At 44.9% G+C, this 22408-nt stretch overlaps 1 protein-coding gene across 1 annotated transcript in view; it reads right to left on the bottom strand.

Moving 5' to 3' along the window:
* LOC147666426 (eukaryotic translation initiation factor 6) overlaps positions 1-22408 on the bottom strand; it is a 55239-nt gene that overhangs the window by 11403 nt on the left and 21428 nt on the right. Inside the window, exons 4-5 of the mRNA XM_086949069.1 lie at positions 19653-19828; positions 10645-10821 (exon numbers count right to left, since the gene is read on the bottom strand). Of these exons, the coding sequence (XP_086805195.1) occupies positions 10645-10821; positions 19653-19828 (353 nt within the window). The remainder of the gene's footprint in view (positions 1-10644; positions 10822-19652; positions 19829-22408) is intronic.

Here is a 22408-nt window from a genome sequence, read left to right as displayed (position 1 = left end):
ACCCCTTTGAGAACTGGACCACATATCATGCTTGGTGTGGAACAGTGTGGAAATACAATATTATAGCATCCAGGTGTGTGGCTGCATGCTCGTGGATCATGTGGTTAAAAACACTAAAAACAATACAGCAGTATTCAAGTTGTGATTCAAAACGGATATTCTCAACTTACCTAAAGGTCAAGAATTAACCGCCTCATCAAAACTCGGCGGGTTGTACAGCGCGTAAAAATGCCTCTGTCATAGGAGGCTAGGAGGTGGGAGTTAGAATTGAGGAATGGAATACAATAGTATTAGATCAAGATTATACAGTGTATCTTAGTCTGTCTGTTAATTCATTGTAGATCTATCTTCACTACAGATAGGGAGCCCTTTGTTCTGGCTATAAGTGGGGTGCCCTTGGACCATATTACCCCAGAGTCTTAGCCAAACATACAGTGTACAGGTGACAGCAGGTGTGTACTATGTATATAGCGTTTAGTAAGGAGCGCTTGAACCCACGAGTCACCAGATTGTGCTAAACAATGCAATCTACCAGTTTGTAGACTAGTCCCATAAGTAGTAGCGCTGTGTGCATGGTGTCTGCAATCTCAGTAATTAACGGCTCTCTGCGGAGCGTCATGCTGTATTATGTGGACCCTTGGCTCAGGTTGAGGGTGCCCGTGTATTGTGTTGTCTCATAACTTACTGAGCAGCCTGTGGGGATTACGCTAACCAAAGACTAACTCACCGGCCCATCTGCTACTGAGCTTGTGCCTCTGGCCGGTGCGCCTCGTTATAATCACTCACCTATGTTTCTCCGCGCTGTAGGCTTGTGTCCTACCCCTCTGACCGCCGAGATCGGGCTGGTGAGGGATCGCCCGTCTCTTCCGGTATTGAGACCGAATTGTTGGGGGCGTGGCCACGTCCCTCGGGACAGGAGGACGGAGGTGTGTGCTAATACAATGCGTGTCATGTGATTAGAGCAGCTAGTACGACGGCCATTTTAGAGTGGTGTTCGAGTAGGGAGACAAATATGTTAGTATATGGCATCCCCATGGTTGGCTCCAATTGATGGGAGGGAATTTGTGGGTTTGTTAACCAAAAAAAGGGGGGGGGGGTTGTCTGTAAGCCTAGCAAGTTTTCAATGCGTTTGTTTTTTAAGGGTATTGCTCACTTGTATTGGGTTAACCCAGTCTGGACCAGAAAGGGGAGTTGGGACTACTGGGGTGGTTTAATTGTCGCACACCTTTATAGTGTACTCCATGGGATATCTTCATTGAGTCCCTCCCTGTCTGTGGCCAGACGATGTACCCACCGTTGTTCTTTGAAGAACAAACTTCGTTTTGTGCAGTTAGGACTTGCCTCTATGACTGACCATTTCAATGATTCAGCAGTGTGTTGGTGTTCAATCCAGTGTCTGCACATTTTTGTGTTGTCCTTTTTACAACGGAAGTTGCTTCGGTGTTCCGTGATTCGTGTCTTAATAGGACGTGTGGTCATGCCCACATATTGTAAGTCGCAAGGGCATTTCAGCAGGTATATGCAGTGTGAAGTGTTACAATTAGTGTGGCCCCTTAACTCCCATTTGAAGGATTCTGTGAGTTGAATTGTCTTATATGTGGTTGTGTAGGGGCATACACTGCAGGACCCACATGGGTAGTGTCCCGTAACTGGAGGTAGATGCCAGAGGGTAGACTGAGTGGGTTTCTTGATCGCTTTTGGTCTGGTTTTGATCAGAATATCTTTGACATTTCTGGACCTTTTGAATGCAAATCTTGGCGACTCGAAGGAACAGTCCCCTGTGTTTAAAATATGCCAGTGGCGTTTAATAATGCTTTTGATCTGTGTCGAGACTGGTGTAAAAGTGGTTACACATGTCATGGGCTCGTTTTCACTTGGTATCTTTACTTTTTGTTCAAGCAAAGCATCCCTGTGGTTATTCCTAGCTCTTTTCTGTACCTGAGATATGTCCCTCACCGGATAGCCTCTGTCTAGTAGATTCTTGGATAAGATGGTAGAATGTTTTTTGTATTCAGGTAAGCTACTACAGTTTCGTCTCACTCTGAGGAACTGCCCAAATGGAAGATTCGTTCGTAGAGCTTTTGGATGGTGGCTTGTGAAATGCAAGAGGCTATTACGGTCGGTGGATTTTTTTGAACATAGTGGTATTCAAATTACCATCAGTGAGTTTGATGGTCAAGTCAAGGAAGGGGATCTCTGTTTCAGACACTGTCATAGTGAAGTGTAGGTAGGGGTTCAGGGTATTGATCCAGTCAAAAAATGCTTGGTAGGAGTCACTTGTACCCACCCAAAAGATCAGGATGTCGTCAATGAACCTCCTCCAAAGTATGATATTGCTGTGGTAGGGGTTTGTTGCATGGTGTATGTGCTTATCCTTGAAGTCAGCCATGTATAAACAGGCTACCGATGGAGCAAAGGTACTACCCATACTGGTGCCCTGTGTCTGGTGATAGAATTTCCCTTTGAACTCAAAATAGTTTTCTGTTAGTGCCAGGGTGGCACAGTCCATAATGAAAGCCGGTGGTGTATTGGATCCCCATTGCGCACTACTTAGAACTTCTTCTATCACCCTGAGTGTGGCCCTCTGGGGTATGTTGGTATACAGGGCCTCCACGTCGAGAGTGATGAGAAAGTTGATCTGTCCCTCTGCCTGTCCGTTACCCTGAAAGCTCTCAAGGGTGCGTAGGACATCGGTTGTGTCCTGTATGTAAGATGGTATTTGTTTGACCAACGGTTGTAGGAAGTGGTCACAGAACTGGGATAGGGGCTCAAGTATTGAGTCTATTCCCGATACTATGGGGCGTCCAGGTGTGGGGATAGTTTCCTTGTGGATTTTAGGGAGTATGTAAAAGTATGGGGTCCGTGGTTCCTTCTTGACCAGAAACTCTGCCTCCTTTTTGCTTATCCATTCTTCACTTTCAGCTTCCTCAATTAAACTCACAATGGTGCTTCTGAGGCGTTCCATTGGATCAGATGGAATTGGGGTGTAATAGCGTCTATCTCCCAGTTGTCGGAGGCATTCTGTCTCATAGTCCTGAGTATTCATGAGTACAGTCGCACCCCCCTTATCAGCCTGTTTGATTGTGATAGTTGGGTCATTGGCCAAGGATTCCAGTAATACCAGTTCCCCTTTAGAGATGTTTTGGTGACTTCGTTGGAGATTTAAGGTCTTGATTTCTTTTAAGACTGCCTGTTCATATGTGAGAACTTCATTAGGCACCATCCCGCTGTGTGGGGTGAAAGTAGAGGGATTGTGCAACCCAGAGTCTTCAATCGGTTCTCTAGGTTTACCATCAAAGAATGCCCTCAATCTTATTTTTCTGAAAAATTTCTGTATCTCGCAGGTTTGTTGAAATAAGTCTGTTTTGGGGGTTGGTACGAAACCTAGTCCTTTCTGTAGTACTTTTTCTTCCTCTTCAGAGAAAGTTCGCGTGCTGAGAGGTTAACGACCAGGCTTACTTGCGTGCCGTCATGCTCCTGGTGTCCATCCCTTGTTGGGGTGTTGTTGTTTCCCACTGCACTCTCTTTTCGGGCGCGTTGCCTCGCTTTCGCCCTCGCCCTCTGCCCCAACCTCTGCCTAAAAAAGGTTGGTTATTTCCTTGTGGGGCAAACTGGGGAGGAAATTGTTGAGGAAATTGTGGGCCATAGGGTGGAAAGGTTTGTGGGAATTGAGGGAATTGCCACAGTGGTGGTATTGGGTATGGAGGATGCTGCTGGAAGTTCTGATTGCCTTGTCCTCCCTGTCCTCCTCCTCGCTTTCCCCTTCGTTGGTATTGTTGTGTTTGTGGGTCATCCCCACTGGAGTCACTACCACTATTGGAGCCCCTTCTAGATGAGGTTGCACTTGAGTCTGACTGGTAATTGGTTCCCGGTGGGACATAATCGTCTTTTAAGTAAGGGTATACCTTTTCTTTGGAGAACCTTTTGATGTCTTTCTGTAGTTTTGTGACTTTCTGGTTCATAAGGTATTCCTTGTGTTCTGCCAACTCCTTGTTAAGTTCTGCTAGTTTAGTTTTAAAACCCGGATTTGGGACTGCTGATTTAAGTGCACTCTCAGCTGCTTGTATGCGGGTAGTAATTCGTCAGCTAGACGTTTAGAGGTATTGACGATCAGGATTAGCAGATCATGGGTGCATTTCCATGAGATCTGAGACCACTCTATTTTAAATTGTCCATCCTCCCAGAAAATTCTGGGAAAGTTCTTTACGATCAGCCCGTTAGGAGCAATTTTGGCCTTAAAGTATTCTGCCATTAAAGCGCCATGGAGAGTTATTCTGACCCATTCTCTTTTTAAATCAGAAAGGGCTTGCCAGTCCGCTGTGTTACTCCCTGTTGCTATACTAGTCTCTACGCCCAGGATTGATGGGATTCTTAGAATCGCTGCTGCATCTTCCTCCCCAAAACTCAACCCCTGGCCCTCCATAATGTGGAGTCCGAGGGGGAATCAAAGAGAAGGGGTTGTTCCGGAGGAACAATAGAAAGCTGGGATACAAATTCGTGGATGGGTTTGGCCACTCTTTCGGTGGTCGTTATATTACCTTCCACCTGATTGGTTTGGGTAGGTGTTGGGGGATAGAGCCAATCTTACCCACCAGAAAGGGACTCCCACGGTGGTTAGCCGTGCTTGGAATGTTTACAAAAGAAGGGAGAAGGTGATCCAAATTGATCAAATACTATTGTATTCCATTCCTCAATTCTAACTCCCACCTCCTAGCCTCCTATGACAGAGGCATTTTTACGCGCTGTACAACCCGCCGAGTTTTGATGAGGCGGTTAATTCTTGACCTTTAGGTAAGTTGAGAATATCCGTTTTGAATAACAACTTGAATACTGCTGTATTGTTTTTAGTGTTTTTAACCACATGATCCACGAGCATGCAGCCACACACCTGGATGCTATAATATTGTATTTCCACACTGTTCCACACCAAGCATATGTGGTCCAGTTCTCAAAGGGGTACATGCCTGGCACACAATTACACAGTAGAGCATGCCATGATATCCACACCTGGTCACGGTTTTATTGTTACTTTCTCTTATAACCTCTTTTTGTCCCCTACTCCAGGCAAGGACAAATCACCAGTGAGGTAACATTTCTACCCATATGCTGATCAATAAGTAAACACTATTGATTTAGGTAATTCCTTTGGTAGACAACACATAATAGGTCCTGATGAATCGCAGTCACTGTACATAGCGAGAAACATGTCGACCAACCTCTCCAAACTCTAGCCTAGTCTAGAATAAAGAAACATCACTTTTCTAGCTATTCTAGTCTAGATCCACGTTTTTAACTGTAACGAGGGACCACCCGAATAAAATAGTCTCAGGTACCCTACGCTACATTTTAACCACACACTTCTGTCTACTAAACCTACTGGCCCCATACCCACACTTCACCAATAGGCAGTTGGACTCAAAAGATCTCCGCTAAAGAGCCCCTCTATGAGGTGAGCCCGTTGGGAATTGCACCGCCTACCCGACTAGGAGCAACCGCCAATGATGAAACATGACACCTGCGAGGGTGTGTGAGGCCAACATGTCCAACATTATGGATACCCAGTGGGAGGTCAATACCTTTTTACCACCACTGCTTCCTTGACCAGGATATCTGTACAACCCAACCCCAAACAACACCCCCCCCCCCCCCCACTTCCTTGCCCCCTTGAGGAACAGCCTAGTCAACTTTTCTTGCACAAATTTTAAGTGAAAGCATCTATCCTGCTTTTTTGTTTGCTGCGGTTCCTGCTTGGTTTTCTCTGGAATTCAAGCCTTAGAGCACCTGTATTTTTAGGTGGGTTTCACGTCCAGGCACTACCAGTGTCTTTCTATTACACTTGGATTTAGTGCCTGGCCCGGTCTATATTCAGAGATTACACAGAGTCGAGAGATTATTTATGACCTCTGGTTTATCATCTTTACTTAATGGCCCATAAGAAAGTAACTTGTTTGGTTCACTTCAGTACATTTTTTTATTTATTGGCTCCATCGCTAACAAGAAGTGATGCCACTTTCTCAGCGCACCTGTAAAAAAAGTAAGGCGGGGAAACAAAACAAAAAGACCCCCCCAAAAAAGCACACAAAAGTTGGGACAATTGCATGTTCCCCTTATTAGCTGCAAGACGCAAACAAAATTTGACAAAGACGCTCCCATAAAAACACAAGCATCACAGGAGCCCCATAATGGAACCTTAAAGTTAATTATGAACCATGATGTTTGTACTTAACACCAGTGCTGGACTTTCTGCCACTTCTTCAGTTTAAACAATCCTGCTTTTTGTTATCTGTGCAAGTGGTTCCTCGCTCTATTGCTTCTGCAGCCAATAAAATAAAAAGCACCCAACAGACACTCGTACATCATCACTCACCCCACCACAAGTTCCTCTGCAACATGTTTTTCAAGGAAGGCAAAAAGTGAACCTACCCTTTAAAGATTTCTCTTTTCCACCATACTGTACTACTCACACGCAATCCTACTCCTTCTGAACACATCTGCCACTTACATCACAAGTACAAAGCCCAAAATATTTTGTCCGGCCATCATATGCACAGCAATGTCCTGCTTTACCATCTACTTGCATTACTACTTCAATGCCAGTTTAGGAAAATACATTAGTTACAATTAGCACTAATGTATGTTCAAAAGGATCAAAGACCAACTCGCTTTAAGGACCACATTCCCAATCCTCTATGGGCTGCTGCGGACTTTATTTCCATTTCGATAATACACGCACAACCTGGACTGACCATTTGTAGTGACCACAGTTAGTCAAAAACGTTTTTGCATGTCTTTAAGGATAATTTAAAATAGTTTATTTATTCAGACCAGGATGTTTCATTGACTAGATCTGTTATTGTGAAAGGATTATAAGTATGCTAATAAACGGTATCCAATTCATGTGAACACCACAAACAACCAGATTAAGCTAGCGCCCAGGTTGAACTTCGAAGAAGCTTTGGTAAGAAAGAATGCCCAACAAGGTGAATGCCACTGTTGTTAAAATGATAACTTGCCTTCCAATGCTGGCCTCCACAGGCACGTCATACTAACGGAAAGCATGATGAATACTAAGGATATTGTCTCCAATACCATTTGCAAACTTAAAAGACCCTTGGCAATGTCTTCAATTCCGAATTCTATTATTTCTACTTACAGGCACCCACCAGCTCCTTTACCCATAAACATATTACTTGCCTTGAAGCCTGCAGTGAGGTCTAAACTCATGTGCTTCCCACCACTTTGAACCTAATCAAATCTAGATCTTCTAGGGGCCTCAGTGCTACATTTAAAGATAGCAATTTCCCAGTCATTCATTTTATACTAATATTGTTAATTCTGCACTTAGACAAGGCGTTTTCTGTGACCAATTTAAATAGGCACAGGTCATATAGATTTACAAACGAGCTCTTAGTCCAAGTTAATTATGAAACAATGGCTCTAACTCGCTACAGACTCCTGCAGCCAAATTGCCTGAAGACCAAGGGAGCTTAGCAATGTTCTGGAGCCTTGCTTTGCTATCTTGAACACAAACGGCAAGAGTTTATGCTTGCCACAGTTCTCTGCATTTGCCTCTCCTCCTGGTGGCTCTGGACAACATTAAGCAAGAGTGGACGCTGGTGTCTGGATCATGATTCTTTTGGACGTATCAGTTGGTATGACACTGGCAAGCATACCGGCATGCTCTGTTACCCCTGGTCTACAGTGATTACCAGCTGAGTGCTAGAACAGATACAATTTTTCTTCAAAAGCCACAACAATCTTTCAAGTAGACTTTTTAAAATCTCTTCACACTGTGGAGTTCTTAAAAACACAACCATGCCCACCCTCCTCTTCAAGGTACATGTCGAGCCACTTGTCAAACCCATCCATCTGGAGTCTTTCGGCTGTAAATGTATAGTGATGAAACCCAATTTATCAACCAGTCGGATGGCTTGGTGTCATTAGCTGCACATTTTCTAAACTATTTGAAGAACTTCACAGAGTGGATGATGGAGGGGTAGGGGGTCACTGGCACAAAATAAAAACCAAAAAGACCAAGATTATTGCGATGAGCAGCCGATTCTCTATGGAGAGACTATAGTGGCTCTTAAGCCTCCCTGCTAGCGTCAATCCATTACCTGGGAGGTAAATTTGATTTTGGCGTGATCGTATTTTCCCAGATATCTTTACTGGTTTCTTCAGGTTTATTCCACTAGAGCAGTGGTTCCCAAACTTTTTTGACCCGTGGCTCCCTTGATCTAATTGGCAGTTGGCCGTGGCTCCCCCCATTTTTTTACCGGTGGACGGGTGGGTGGGGATGTAAGCCCGACCTCAGGAGTACTTCCTGTTGTTTTCCCTAAATTAATTGGGATGCAATGAAGGTATTTTATCACATTTGTAACAAAATAAAAAGATAACAGTTGTAAAAGGGGAAAAACAAACTTTTGCTTTATGTGCTGATACGTTTTCTCTCATTGAGAATGTAAATGCGTTGTGAACTCAGGCGTGGGAGGATGTATTGAAGCCAGTGACCATACTGATGTTTCAGTAATATTTGAATGCCTTCCCCTTTCAAGGACCATCCGAGAGTTCTACTGGGTTTGGTCTAGAATAGTTTTGAAAAATGACAATGACCCTGTCTGTCATCGTATATTTGAAGATGTTTTTTAAACAAAATACACTTTCTTTTTATGTAATTGTAAATGCATATTCCCTATTGAATATATGGAATATGCATTTACAATGAAATTTTAAAAAAGTATGAAGTAATTTCAATGGTGGATATTAGTCAGTTATTTGGAGTGAGAAGGATAGTGGAGGGATAGAAGGGGAAGAAAGGTTTGCATTGATATAGCACTTGTTACCCCTGATGTATGATAAAGTAATTGCTACAGCAGAGACCCGGGCCTGCCCTCACATCTACTGTGGAACTCTGGCATCATGAATAAGTATTTATTTCACATGACTAGCAATACTACTCACCCCAAACATAACATGTGTAAATGAACCCATCCGATCTCTGTACTGGGTCAAACAATACTCCCTCTCTAATCTTACCAATTGGTATAAACAGCCACCTGCGTTAAAATAGCTCTTTAGCTCGGAGTAGGGTTTAAGAATTTATCATCCATTCAACAATTAAAATACCCTTAAATAGCAGCGGTAGGATTATGACATCACAACGGAAGGCTGCAGTTGATTAAATGCTACAAATTGCTTTCTTATTCCTGCTGAAGCAGGGGGTCAGTTTTCAGCAGAAGCCGGTGACTCGAGTCAGCAGAAAATTATTGCTTGCTACAGGATGGAGCTAGCAATAAACGATATAAGGAAGGCCAGGAGCCCACAGAGCTTTTTCGGACTCCATGACTAGCCTCACAATCCAAGGGCTCGATTAGCAAAAACCTTTTCCATGCTTAAATCGTGGGAAAGTGGAGTTCCACACAATGAAAATTCATTCCATACTCGCAAAGTTAGGATGTGTATATTGTTGAGCAGGGCTGTCACATGCCAGAGCAGACGTTCCGGTACATTTTTCCACAATGATAAGTGACAAGTGAGAGTTCCAAGGGCTATGGTCCTTGTAAATAAAGATGCAGAAAGTATGAGATAAGGCATTAAAGATTCTAATTTCTACAAATGTTGCGTGGGACAACTTCACGCAGAAAACAAAGCATTCCATGTCTTCGCTTTGTGCCCTCAGACTCGGACGCGCAACACCCATCAGACTCAAAGGGCTTCAGCCCCCGACCCCCGCCCCCCCCCCTTCTCCGCCTCCCCATCGTGTGTGGCAGCCCAGGATGAGACAGCATCCCGGGTGCACACATAGCCGCACCCGGGCACTTAACAGGTCTTTAAAAGACCTTTTGCATGTTAATGAGGCCTTGCTGTTGTTTCACCCCTTCTAAGAGCCCCTGCAGCTCCACTCTGCATGTTACCCACATTGTGCCGCGGCGCCCCTTGCAACTCATAACGGCGCACCAGGGAGCCGCGGCGCACAGTTTGGGAACCACGGCACTAGAGACTGTTCAGGAAGGGTACGATCTTCAGCCCAAATGGCTGAAGATTAGACATAACAGCCATTTCTGACGGGCACCTAAATTCTATCATTGCCCTTTACTAATAGGTGCCAAATTCTATTTTTCAACGCCCTGGCCGTCTCTGGTACTTCTGAACCTCATAACTCCATACTTCAGACCAACTGCTGTGTTACTGCTGCAATTTCCTCATCCTCAATTTGGTTGCTTTTAGATTTCATCACGCAGATGACGCACCTGAAATATCATTCCAATGAACTGAGAGACTGGAGGTGGACAAGACCAGAAAATATTCTCGCACTTTCACACAGATCAGCCTGTCATTAGCCTTGGATTTATCATCCTTCATTGTGGCGCCTAGGCACTGTATATAAAACAGCTGTAAAGATGTTTTATGCTAATCTCAGGAAGGATACCACACTTGGAGACACTGGTGCATGTAAAGATTCTGCAAGCCCCTCCACAGGCATTCAGTACTACACAGTGACCGTGGATACCCTTCCAGTCAGAATACTGTGTTTAATCAATCAGCTTACACAATTACAAAACACCAAAGTAACATTTATAAAAACAAAATTAAAAAACACAAATTCTTCAAGCAGATGTACAGGTTAAAAATGTTGTTACTTACAACAAGTGGAACTTGTAAAAGTGAAGAAAGTTCATCTTGGTCTTCAATGGAGGTTTTTGGATGCACCAGTCCACCCTGGTTGCTGAAGGCACAATAACTTCCCACTAGCACCTGTTCAGCCACAGACTGTCTGAAGACTTCTACTTTTAGAACATCGGATAAAATGTCTTCAGTCTCCTGAAAGCAGAACAGTTTTGGTTCAGAATCTGCAGCATGCATGAAACAAGCACAATCCAAAGACAACAAATTGGTGCACACATAGGTCAATGAAACTAAATTTGCAAAATCACATAGCTTAAATCTAATAACGAAAAAAAGCCAACTCTAATCTGAAACACATTGCATATCTCCGGGTTCAGCAGGAGCGTAAAAGTCTGTCTCAGCAAAAATAACTATACATAAAATTCATCAGAAGTTGTCTGGTGAACTTCTCAGAGATCATATTATGTAAGCGGTTCACTGTTTTTATATATACTCTTGAATAGAATTACCTCCTATCCACATATATAATATCAAGAGCTACCAAATTATTTTGGTCAATCCAATCCCAATATATTTATTGGATGAAGATAGGTCCGATGACGAAGCATGCCACAAATTGTGTGAATGTTTTTTTTCCTTCCCAGAGCCATTCTGACCCATCTACATAGATATTCTGGTTATTTTCTCCTAATGATACCATTTGTGCGATGGCCACAATTAGGAGAGTATTAACAAAATCTCATCTCATCGCAATTCTTCCGTTATTGTAACATCCCACAGCAGTCCTACGGACTGCTGTTTCTCTTGTAAAGGATTCCAATCAGGTCCCTGCTGTGGCTTCAGTTCCTCTACCTAAGCTTTACACGGGAGCAGTTGCATGAGCAGCAATTCTGTTTATCTGAGATATAATGAAGTGGCCAAGTCCATGGTTTTCATTTGCCAAGTGGCATCTTCTCACATCCTGGATCTGCTAAAACGTGCTCATACCAGTATGATTAAACACAAAGATGTAGTCTATGGTCCACTGTAGCTTTTGTGAATGCAACCAACATTCTACAACAATTTACACTAGTTTGTGCAGAGAAGGAGTGGGGGAGGGGCTAGCCTGAACTTCTACAACTGTTTTAAGAGGCAACTGCAATATCTTTGAGTTATAAACACGGGGATGCCCCTGAAAGAGGGATACAACTAAACTCCTTGTCTACAGAGACTACATGCACTCAATGAATATAACAATTTACAGAAAGAGACGTCCAATCCTAAGGAAAGTGTAGACCATAAATACGAAGGGACTGTAGCCTGATGGTCCACCAGGAAACTAGATAAAAAGAGTGTTACTGTCCCTTTGCAACGGCGAGTTTGCATTTCAGTTGTACCCCTTTTTTCACAGATCCCAAAACTACTGCAGAGCAGCAACCAAAACAAGCATTAGAAATGCAATAGGTCTCGCAGCATTAGAGTTAGTGCTTTTAGAATTGTTTATGGGTTTTTTTGTAAATCTTTAGTATGAGGTTGAGGGTGAGTGAGGGTGAGTGAGGGTGAGGGGTTGAGGGTGAGTGAGGGTGAGGCTGAGGGGTTGAGGGTGAGGGTGAGTGAGGGTGAGTGAGGGGTTGAGGGTGAGGGGTTGAGGGTGAGTGAGGGTGAGGGGTTGAGGGTGGGTGAGGGGTTGAGGGTGAGTGAGGGTGAGGGGTTGAGGGTGAGTGAGGGTGAGGGTGAGTGAGGGTGAGTGAGGGTGAGTGAGTGAGGGTGGGTGAGGGTGGGTGAGGGTGGGTGAGTGTGAGTGTGAGTGAGGGTGAGTGGGGGTGAGTGGGGGTGAGTGTGGGTGAGGGATTGAGGGTGAGGGGTTGAGGGTGAGTGAGGGTGAGGGGTTGAGGGTGAGTGAGGGAGGGTGAGGGGTTGAGGGTGAGGGGTTGAGGGTGAGTGGGGGTGAGTGATGGTGAGGGGTTGAGGGTGAGTGAGGGTGAAGGTGGGTGAGGGTGAGTGAGGGTGAGTGAGGGTGGGTGAGTGTGAGTGAGTGAGGGTGGGTGAGTGTGAGTGAGGGTGGGTGAGTGAGGGTGGGTGAGTGTGAGTGAGGGTGAGTGAGAGTGAGGGTGAGTGAGAGTGAGTGAGGGTGAGTGAGGGTGAGTGAGAGTGAGTGAGGGTGAGTGAGAGTGAGTGAGGGTGAGTGAGGGTGAGTGAGGGTGAGTGAGGGTGAGTGAGGGTGAGTGAGGGTGAGTGAGGGTGAGTGGGTGAGGGTGAGTGAGGGGTGAGGTGAGAGTGAGTGAGAGGGTGAGTGAGAGTGAGGGTGAGGGAGAGGTGAGTGAGGTGAGTGAGAGTGATGAGGGAGTGAGGGTGAGTGAGGGTGGAGGGAGGTGAGGGTGAGGGTGAGTGAGTGAGTGAGAGTGAGTGAGAGTGTGGAGTGAGGTGAGGGTGAGGGGAGTGAGGGTGAGTGAGAGTGAGGGTGAGTGAGGGTGAGTGAGGGTGGTGGGTGAGGGTGAGTGAAGTGGGAGTGAGTGAGAGTGAGAGGTGAGTGAGAGTGAGGGTGGTGGGGGAGTAGGGTGAGTGAGGGGAGTGGAGGGTGAGTGAGGGTGAGTGAGGGTTTTGAGGGGTTGAGGGGGTGAGGGTGAGTGGGGGTTGAGGGTGAGTGAGATGTAGTCTGTGTTGTTGGGAGCTTCACGACTAAATGTCGGGACCCACGCTTCTATCATCTGACTTGGCAGATGACCCACTGCATTGGAACACAGCACCTTTCAAAACATGCCCGCATTGTCCGTTTTGAAGAAATGCTGACTGCGGGACAGCTGGAAGTCTGACTGACCATTGTGAGGCTGCCATCTTAAAAGCATTCCAAACAGCCTGAGGAGAGCGCATCCATAGCGCTTGCCACCTCCAAAACACGTGATTCAATTCTCAATGATTGAGGGAATCAGCGGAACAGTCGGCGCTGCGAGGGATATACCCCAGTGGTGAGGATTGCCGTGAATCAGACTCCAGACTGGTGGCCGCCGTGGAATCAAGATGGCGTCGGAGAGGGCGTAGGTGGAGGGCCCGTTGCCGGGCGACGCGGAGGACCTGCTGCAGCATCGGGAGGGTGGCGGAGAACTGCAAGCCCCCAGGGAGCCAAGACACTGTGTTGGAGGTGAGCCTGGCAAGGGTCCTCTACCTGACATCACTGCACTGAAGTGGCAGCGGAGACTCAGAGCGAAGGGGAAGACCTGTGAGCCACACAATCTCCCGTGTGTCCCTCCAGTAACAGTGGAGAGTGCCGGGGAACACCGGGGGTGATTGATGGAGATGGCAGGCACATTCAACAACGTAGTCAGGAGGCCTGCGCCCGAGGCCCTGAAAGCTCCTGAACGTTCCCTGAACCGGTGAGTGAAGAGCTGGAAGCGGCTCATTGCGGTGAGCGGGTCACTGGGGGCGCCTTGACTGCCTTATCTTTGGGGGCCTCTCTGTGTCCCTCCAGTAACAGTGGAGAGTGCCGGGGAACACCGGGGGTGATTGATGGAGATGGCAGGCACATTCAACAACGTAGTCAGGAGGCCTGCGCCCGAGGCCCTGAAAGCTCCTGAACGTTCCCTGAACCGGTGAGTGAAGAGCGGAAGCGGCTCATTGCGGTGAGCGGGTCACTGGGGGCGCCTTGACTGCCTTATCTTTGGGGGCCTCTCTTTATCTAAAATTAAACTTCGGCACCACTAACCTCTAAATGGTGACCCGAGAGAAGCCCTTTACCCTCAAATGGTTATATTAGGGATCGGAGGGGCACCTTTACACACACAAGATACGTGTGACGCTGTGCTCTGCAGCTGGAGGACGGGCGGCACCGAGGGAGCTGCGACCGGCCTGTGGGAATGACTGGCAGGATCAGTGTGCCTGCAGCCCGGTAGATGAGCATGGCTCGCGGCGGACTGAGACGTAGTCTTGCTGTAGGCTGCGACACGGCGGGAAGGGGAGGGGGCGGAGCGGGTGAGCTGCGCGAGGGACGCAAACCGCGTGGAGTCTTACCGGGGGAGGGGGGGGTGGGCTTGGAGGACGGAGGGTTAGCCTTAGTGTTAGGAAAGACGAGTGATGTGACCGTTGCGGCGATGTTACACGGAAGGAAGTTAGACGGCGTTAGACGGAAGGAAGAGAGGGGAGGGGGAGGAGAAATGCGACACGGCTGGAGGGGGCGGAGCGGGTAAACAAAGACGGACGTGCACGCGCACGCGCTTTTAAGGTCAATGCGCATGCGCATAAGCTCAATGCGCATGCGCATAAGCTCAATGCGCATGCGCATTGACCTTAAAAGTCACGGGCACTGCAAGGAATCGCCACGATTCCTTGCAGTGTAGATAAAGAGTGGATAAGTCGCAATACTCTCGCTTGCTCGATGCGCATGCGCATCGACAGGCGAGACCTAAAAAGTCTCATCTAGGGGCCCGCATGAAACTAGGATATTTAAACAAAACTTCCTTGCAAAATATGAGGATGTCCTGAAAATGTAGAAACCAGATCCTACTCCATGCTCGCTGAAATGCCAAAGCCTTCCTTTCAAGGTTTCGACTTTCAGATGGTAGCGAGGTTGAACTATCAAGGGTTACTCTTGGAGGCTGGTGTGAGGGGAAGACTGTATCACCGATATAAAAAGGGTCACTTAACAGATTGTCCAAAAGTGTTATTTTTTTAAAGAAAGGAATAAGGCTTAGTCGTTTCAGTGCCCAGGACAAGATGTAAATGTCATCCATACTACCATTGCAATGCAAAGGAATGTGAAGGTCTCATCCTCTCATTGAAGCGAAAAACTGCATTGTTGTCACACAGACTGAAATTTAAAGAACTGGGACCCCTTCCAATGGTACCACTCCCTAGTTGATCCCTGCTTGGAGATCACAGCAGGAGGTTTTTTTTAATGGGGCGGGGGGGGGGGGGGGGAGAAAGGAGATGAAAGCCTTCCGATGCCAGGCGTAGCTTAAAAAATATATATATATATATATATATATATATATATATATATATATATATATATATATATATATATATATATATATATATATATATATATATATATATATATATATATATATATATATATGTGGAGTAGGGATAGCCCATCCTGGCATCAGGCCACGGGGTCAATAGGAAATATATACTAATTTGGCTGTTATTTGGGCATATGGGTCAGCAGAGAGAGTGTTAACCACCACTCCACCTCAACTCTTCCTCTCCCAGGTTGCAGACCGACTGTCTGGCATATGTGGATGGGAGCTATAGTGCAGTGAATGCGTGGTGTTCAGCATACAATCTATTGTTGACCGTTTGTTTTTATCTTCTTGTTAAAAATAAAGCTTTAATGATTCTTCTGGGTGCCAAAAGTCCAATTGGTCGCACACTGCTCGTCCTATCAGCATGTTACCCCAAAGCATTGTGGTCCATGAAGTAAGCATCAGCGGGTGCGCCTCTGCCAGAGTCTTGATCAAAAATCACTGTAGCGTTGGCCATCCCTGGACACGTGTTTCGAGGTTGTTACCTCTCATCAGCAACCTGCATGTTTGCCTGACTGAAAGTTTCACAGTTAGACCCCGGCAGTGTTAACAGGACACTTGCCCGTGCACTTTAAAGTCGTATCGACGCCAGGATCCTTTCATACGCCCATAAGGATAACACTAGTGCATTTTTAGCATGTTTTAACCTCACAGGTTTACAAGCACCACGTCTAAATGTTCAATTACTAACACGCATAGGCACCCGGCTGATAATTTCATTTAAGTTTGACCCACGATCATTCACTGGCATGAATATTTCTCTTCAGAGTTTATGACGGTCACCAGCAGTACACCATGCAGAAGATTCCTTAGTTTTTTTTCCATAGTTGTTGTATTGGAGCATGGGGGCGCAGACTAGCCTGGTTACAGTTCAGCATGTTTCTTTTCCCTTTCTAGATGTATTGCAATTCCCCTGATGAAGGGCATGGTCCCGAAATGCATAGGGATGCATAGCATTTAACTCGACTACAATACAAGAAATCACATGATTTTGTGTACAGCAGGAATGATATGAAAAATTCATCAATATTGTGATGCAACAATGTTATGAATACAATTAAAGATGAACATTTGAATACATGAACGTCTAACGGATTTATTGTTATGAGTATAAACGCATCTGAACTTGTGCATACAACGTGCGACTACGTCTCAGGAGGAGTGCCAACAGGGCACAGTGTTATACATTTGACATTGCATTCTCGTTAGCTATAGTGCAGTGCCAGAACAGACCAGCGTCTCACTCTATTCCGTTTCTCACCGTTTTTTTCTCCCTGATGGCCTTGTGGGTAGTCTCTCATACACCCTTGCCCTCTCCACAATAGCCAGATTGGTGGTGAACACCCCAATCTACACACCCAGGTGTCCGAAAGTCCACCATATCTCCAAAGGAAAAAGGGGATAATTAATGGGGTAGGATAATATGCCATCTTGACATCAATGTCCACCTCAGGGTACCAGACACAACACTACTTCGGGAAAAAGTGTGGTGCAGCGGCCAAGGCGGCGGACTCTGGAATGTGGGGGCTCGCGGTTTGATCACCCGTGCCGGCGGCTGATTAGCCCAGCTTTTTGTGACTCTGGGCAATACCTTGCTTAATCTTCCCCGCGGCCCCAAGCGCCGGGACACCTCACCTGAGGTAGATGCATGCTTTACAAATGCAAGTATTATTATTATTATTATTACCACCACACTCTGGGTGGGCGAAATGGAGATTTTTAGAAACCCCCCATATCTGCCTACATTTAAAAACCACACCCAAAGAAATCCCAATTTCCTCTCACTTGCCATGATGAATGGCTGCACACCACACAACCCAAGTCACTGCTGAAACCAAGAAACCCAGAGCAGAATGAACTGCATAGATTCCAGCAAGTTTTCTAACCTAAAATGTGCCATGGAAGGAAAAGTATAAGCTAAAAAAAATGTTTTAAAATATTTATGTGACAGACAACTTGAACACATCCTGCCAGTGGGTAAAGGCCTCCCGATTAAAATGCTGGCCCCCATGAGTTGGTGATTGTTACTCAAGTCACAGGAAAGGACCAAAATTGTAACCATAAGACCTCTTTGACACCACAGGGACATCAAACAGTGTAATTTTGACCAGTTCCTGTAGCAGGCAATAGGCCCACCTACACAAGTAGGGTGTTGCTTTCAATCGGTAGAAGTGTGGAAGTGCTGGGTGGAAGGAATTTTGCAGATCCCAATAAATTTAAGAACCTCCTCTTACAGAAATGTTGGAGACACTTTGATTTTAGGCGAAGTGTGAAATCTACAAGGCATTCTAGGTAAGGACAGGTGGTGGGACCGATGCAAGTCACACCATCCTGATTCTCGTGGAAGTCTAGTTTTCAGTAATCTCTGCGGTTGGTGGGCTTCCCTTGGAGACAGCTGCACCCGGCTTAAATACTGCAGCCACCAACATTACCAAAATGAGGTACTATGAAAGAAAAACCTAGTTGAGTTTTAGGAACTTTACTGTCATGGGCGACAGGCCCACCCATCTAGGTGTCAGGCTCACAACAATTATGGGTCAAACCTTATTGTGTGCCTGTCACTAGGCCACACATTGACATATGCAAAGGGCAGTGGCTCACAGCTTGAAAGGGTACCTCAAAGGGTGCTTTGCCAGCCATAGGCCTATACTGCTTCAACAAATGTGATGCTTCGGGTTGAGCTGTGCTGTTGCTCATATTTGTCAGATTTTGTTGCATAAGAATGTGGGATCTGGAGCTATAGCCATGCAAGTTAAGTACATAAGGCAGTCTACCTAGATAGATTTTGTCTGCAGACTTGCCTTTGTCCCAGCCCTTTCTTTACATAGGTGTTTAGAGTTTCAATCAATCAATCAAAAGGTGAACAATGGTAAAGTGAGAGGAGCTCATGCATCCGGTCTTGCAGAGTGGTGTCACATCCCAATGTCCAGACATAATTGAAGTTTCCGAAATTTGCTTTTGGGGAAGAGGGGGGGGGGGGGTCAACAGGCAATCCTAGAGGAGTGCACATATCTTACATGTACCCACATCTCTGTTGCAATCATTTGGGGATGAAACCATCAACTTGCCATTTGAGGGGCACAACTCACAGGGAATGGAGTTGGAGGAAAGGTATGCATCCAGTACATGGCTATTAATTGTGGCAAGACCCAGATGTCAAAGATGACAACTGGGTAAAGTTTCAAAATGACATGTACATACCACTGTAGAGGGACACATCTGCATTCTTACAATCATACAAACTCTGATCATCCAATTCAAGAAAATTACAAATTCATGGGCATAACCCTGTTACGTGTCAGAAAGAAAAAACATTAACAACAAAGAATTGCGTGCAATTCTTGTTGTCCGCCATGGGTATCTTCATTAAATCATAATGCAATGGATCCCAGAAACACTAACAAAAATCAGTCGGAAAAACAAAAAAGCGGTCCATTTAAGACAACAGTTGATCTTATATTTCCAATAAGAATAAAAAAGTACAATAAGACTTCATGTTATTCCAACAGGCTGCATGTTCTCTCCATTCCATAGCACTGACTTGCTGCACTTTTTCCCTCCTCATGCAGGGTAGCACTCAAGTCGAGTCTTCATTAACATCCTATGTTGTCTCCCATCCTAACTACTAAACACAGCACTATGCCCCTCCTCATGATGCAACACATCTGTTTCGATCCCCCTGTCAGCACTGTGTAGTTTCCTGTCCAGAGACGACATCCTTTATCGATAGAAGCACACCGTACACCTTCATTAAAGAAATCTCATAGACACTCCTCACAGAAAGAGAGCCCTTTTCCCATCCCTGCATCTGGGATGGGGCTATAGCCTAATGATACGATCATTAAGTGGTAAATCGGTCCAAAGCATCAGACCTACATTTTGCTTGAAAACAAATTGCAGATCTAAGGAGCATTTAATGGGATCCAAAGGTAGAACTCTTTTGAATGATGTATCTCAACATGTGAATCTGACATTTACAATAATTTTCAGTTGTTATTTAGCATGAAGGCAACTATTCAGACCTACCCTGTCAAGATCTGGGTGAACAAGAGCTACGTAGTCATTGCATGCTATGACATTTCCCAAGGCGGACAGCCTTTCCTCCACTCTCTGAATCTTGACTGAATCAGGCAGACTGTTTCTCATGTGCTGCAATTCCTGATCTGTTGTATTATTTGGGACCAATAATCCATGACGGTTCCCTAGATAAAACCAAAAACAAAGTAAACGTTGCTGTAAATGAGTTATATCTGGAGTCACTCTGCAATAACAACAAATGTTTTTTTACAAGCAGCATTATTACGAAGATTTTCCCATGCACAACTTTGTCAAGTAATAAATAACTGAGACAGCATGCTTAAACAACTCTTTTTGACAGTATTACAACAGTAATTTGAAGTAACATTAAACTATGGCCACTGGTAAATGTTGGACAGTGATATATGAAATGAGGGATAGAGGGCTTTTCGCAAGGTCCAGCATATGCGCCCTGAATCATGGAAAAAACAAGTAACATGCTATTCCTAATCGTTAAAAGGCTGAGTCAGTTGAAGGGATCTAAAAGTGCTTGCTTAAGAGTGAATCAAAGGGTGGGAATTCATTCTATTTGAATTTATGGCACCTCAAACACCCGAATGGGTGTTATGCTTCATCATAGGGCTGCTCCTCGTCAGATCGGTGCTGCAATACCAGACAGGTACCCGATGTGGGGCACTTTGGCGGAAATCTTTTTTGCCGTTTGGTGCCATAGGGGTGAGGGGCCTTGCGAGTGAAGATGTCCAAAAATGTGTCAAGTAAGTAAATTTTAAACAGGGTTGGGAGTACCTGCAAAGACAATTTTTATAAGTGGCTCTCCTACCCTGAGTAAAAACAAAATAAAAGGCGCAAGGCTGAGATTTAAGTCTCAGTTTGGGCGCTCCTTCATGTGAAAAGGTAAACATGTTTCTCACCTACTCCTAAATCTAGGGGCGATTTGTCAGGACCTAAAAAAAATCTTTGTCAGCTATCTTCAGCTAGGGCAGTGATGTGGTCGAAAACTCACACTACTAACCACCCTTCCTACTAATTTGTGTAGAATACCTGGTAGTGCTGGATCTACCTGATAATACCGGATCTACCCTATTCGGATTATTACCAAACGTCCTCAATACCCGACCAGTCTTGGCAGAGGTGCGATCGAGGCACACCACATGAGGAAATTTCTCATGCAAGACTGGTCGGGTATTTAGGAAGTTTGGTAATAATCCGAATAGGGTAGATCCTGTATTATCATCAGGTAGATAAATGTGCAATTTGAGGGGTGATAGTTAAGTAATGGGGGATTGTATATGCACGGCACAGTCCAGATCACCGTTTTTTAATTTGAAAAGTTACGTGAAAAAGTTGTACACGAAAAAAAGGTTTACACTAATTAAACGCCCAGAATTCTGTTCTTTAAAAGATTGAGGCACATGGAGGAGGGGGAACACAAGTAATATTTTAGTTTGAGATTATGAGTGTATTCTCACGGTTTATCATTTTTATATGCAAGGGAGGGAAACTTGTTAGATAACGCTTCACAATGTTGTTTGGCAAAAGAGTGTGACAGACATATTTCTTGTAAATTACATATACCCCCGAAGAAGGTCATCATTGACCGAAATGCATGGGGTGATATGTTATTGGGAAACAGTCAGAGGATTCAGTGTTCGATTATTGCCTATGAATAGGCCCGGATGGGCAATTCTGGAGTCATTAAAATGCACAAGATTTATTGAATCCTGCACCTTTGACGTGATGGATCAAAATTGGAGAAAACTTTTTTTAATAAAAAGTATTATAAATGGAAATATGTTGGTTGATGGTTCATAAATTTGAAGACCAGTGTGTACAAGGCGGTGACCCGTAAACCGCGAGCCACCACTCATGAACGCTTCATTATTGGCCAGCTCACCCCCACCCTGGTGAGATAGTACTACCAGGGTAGACTCAACTTTTATCTAAATTCATAGCAACTGCAGGGATCAACATCAAATAAAAAATAACTAAGTATACCACAGGAATGTCCTTCAACGGGTGGTACCTTATGTATGATAGATAGAAAGGTCAACTATGGATGTTCTATGGGTATAATGTCCCTATTACCCTTCAAAGTGCTGACATGTTTCTTCCCACTCCTACGCTTTGGGTCTGGTCAGGGAAATTCTTCAGGGATGCAAGAGGATCCCTAATTAATAATATTTACATAAATGGGCAGAAATACACCAGGTGAGGCAGTGATATCTTACCTTCACCTCACATTTTGAGTCAGCCTGGGAAAACCAAAGACATTCTTATCATGGTTCTTCGTTTTGATAGCATACTATTGATGATAAATGTACATGTGTTACACAACTTGCACACTCGTGACAGGGAGGGGTCATTACACAAGACACAAACATACATGCTTGGTGGTTAGTCATACAATGTTTGTAAATACTCAATTGCTTTCCTAACAGAGACTTGAAAATTATTGAGTCGTCTGACTAGTGGTGAAGACTCCTGTAGTCACACACTTTTTTTTTTTTTTTTTTTTTAACATGGACTGTAAATAATATTGGTCGCAGTATTCTTCATGCAGGTTACTAATTTATTCTGAAATTGGCATTTTGAAGGATATTCTGAACCCAGTTGTACACAATTACAAAGTGGAAAAGATTCCCACTGGCTCACACACCACTAATGGAGGCACAATAGATATCAAAATAATTGGTATCAGTATAAGGAGACCTGCAGCTGTTCAGTCACCTCTAGAGTGGATTCCT

The sequence above is a fragment of the Lissotriton vulgaris genome, unplaced genomic scaffold, assembly GCF_964263255.1.
Source record: "Lissotriton vulgaris unplaced genomic scaffold, aLisVul1.2 SCAFFOLD_1397, whole genome shotgun sequence".
NCBI classification, from domain to species: Eukaryota; Metazoa; Chordata; class Amphibia; order Caudata; family Salamandridae; genus Lissotriton; species Lissotriton vulgaris.
This window is presented reverse-complemented; position numbering and strand designations above follow the sequence as displayed.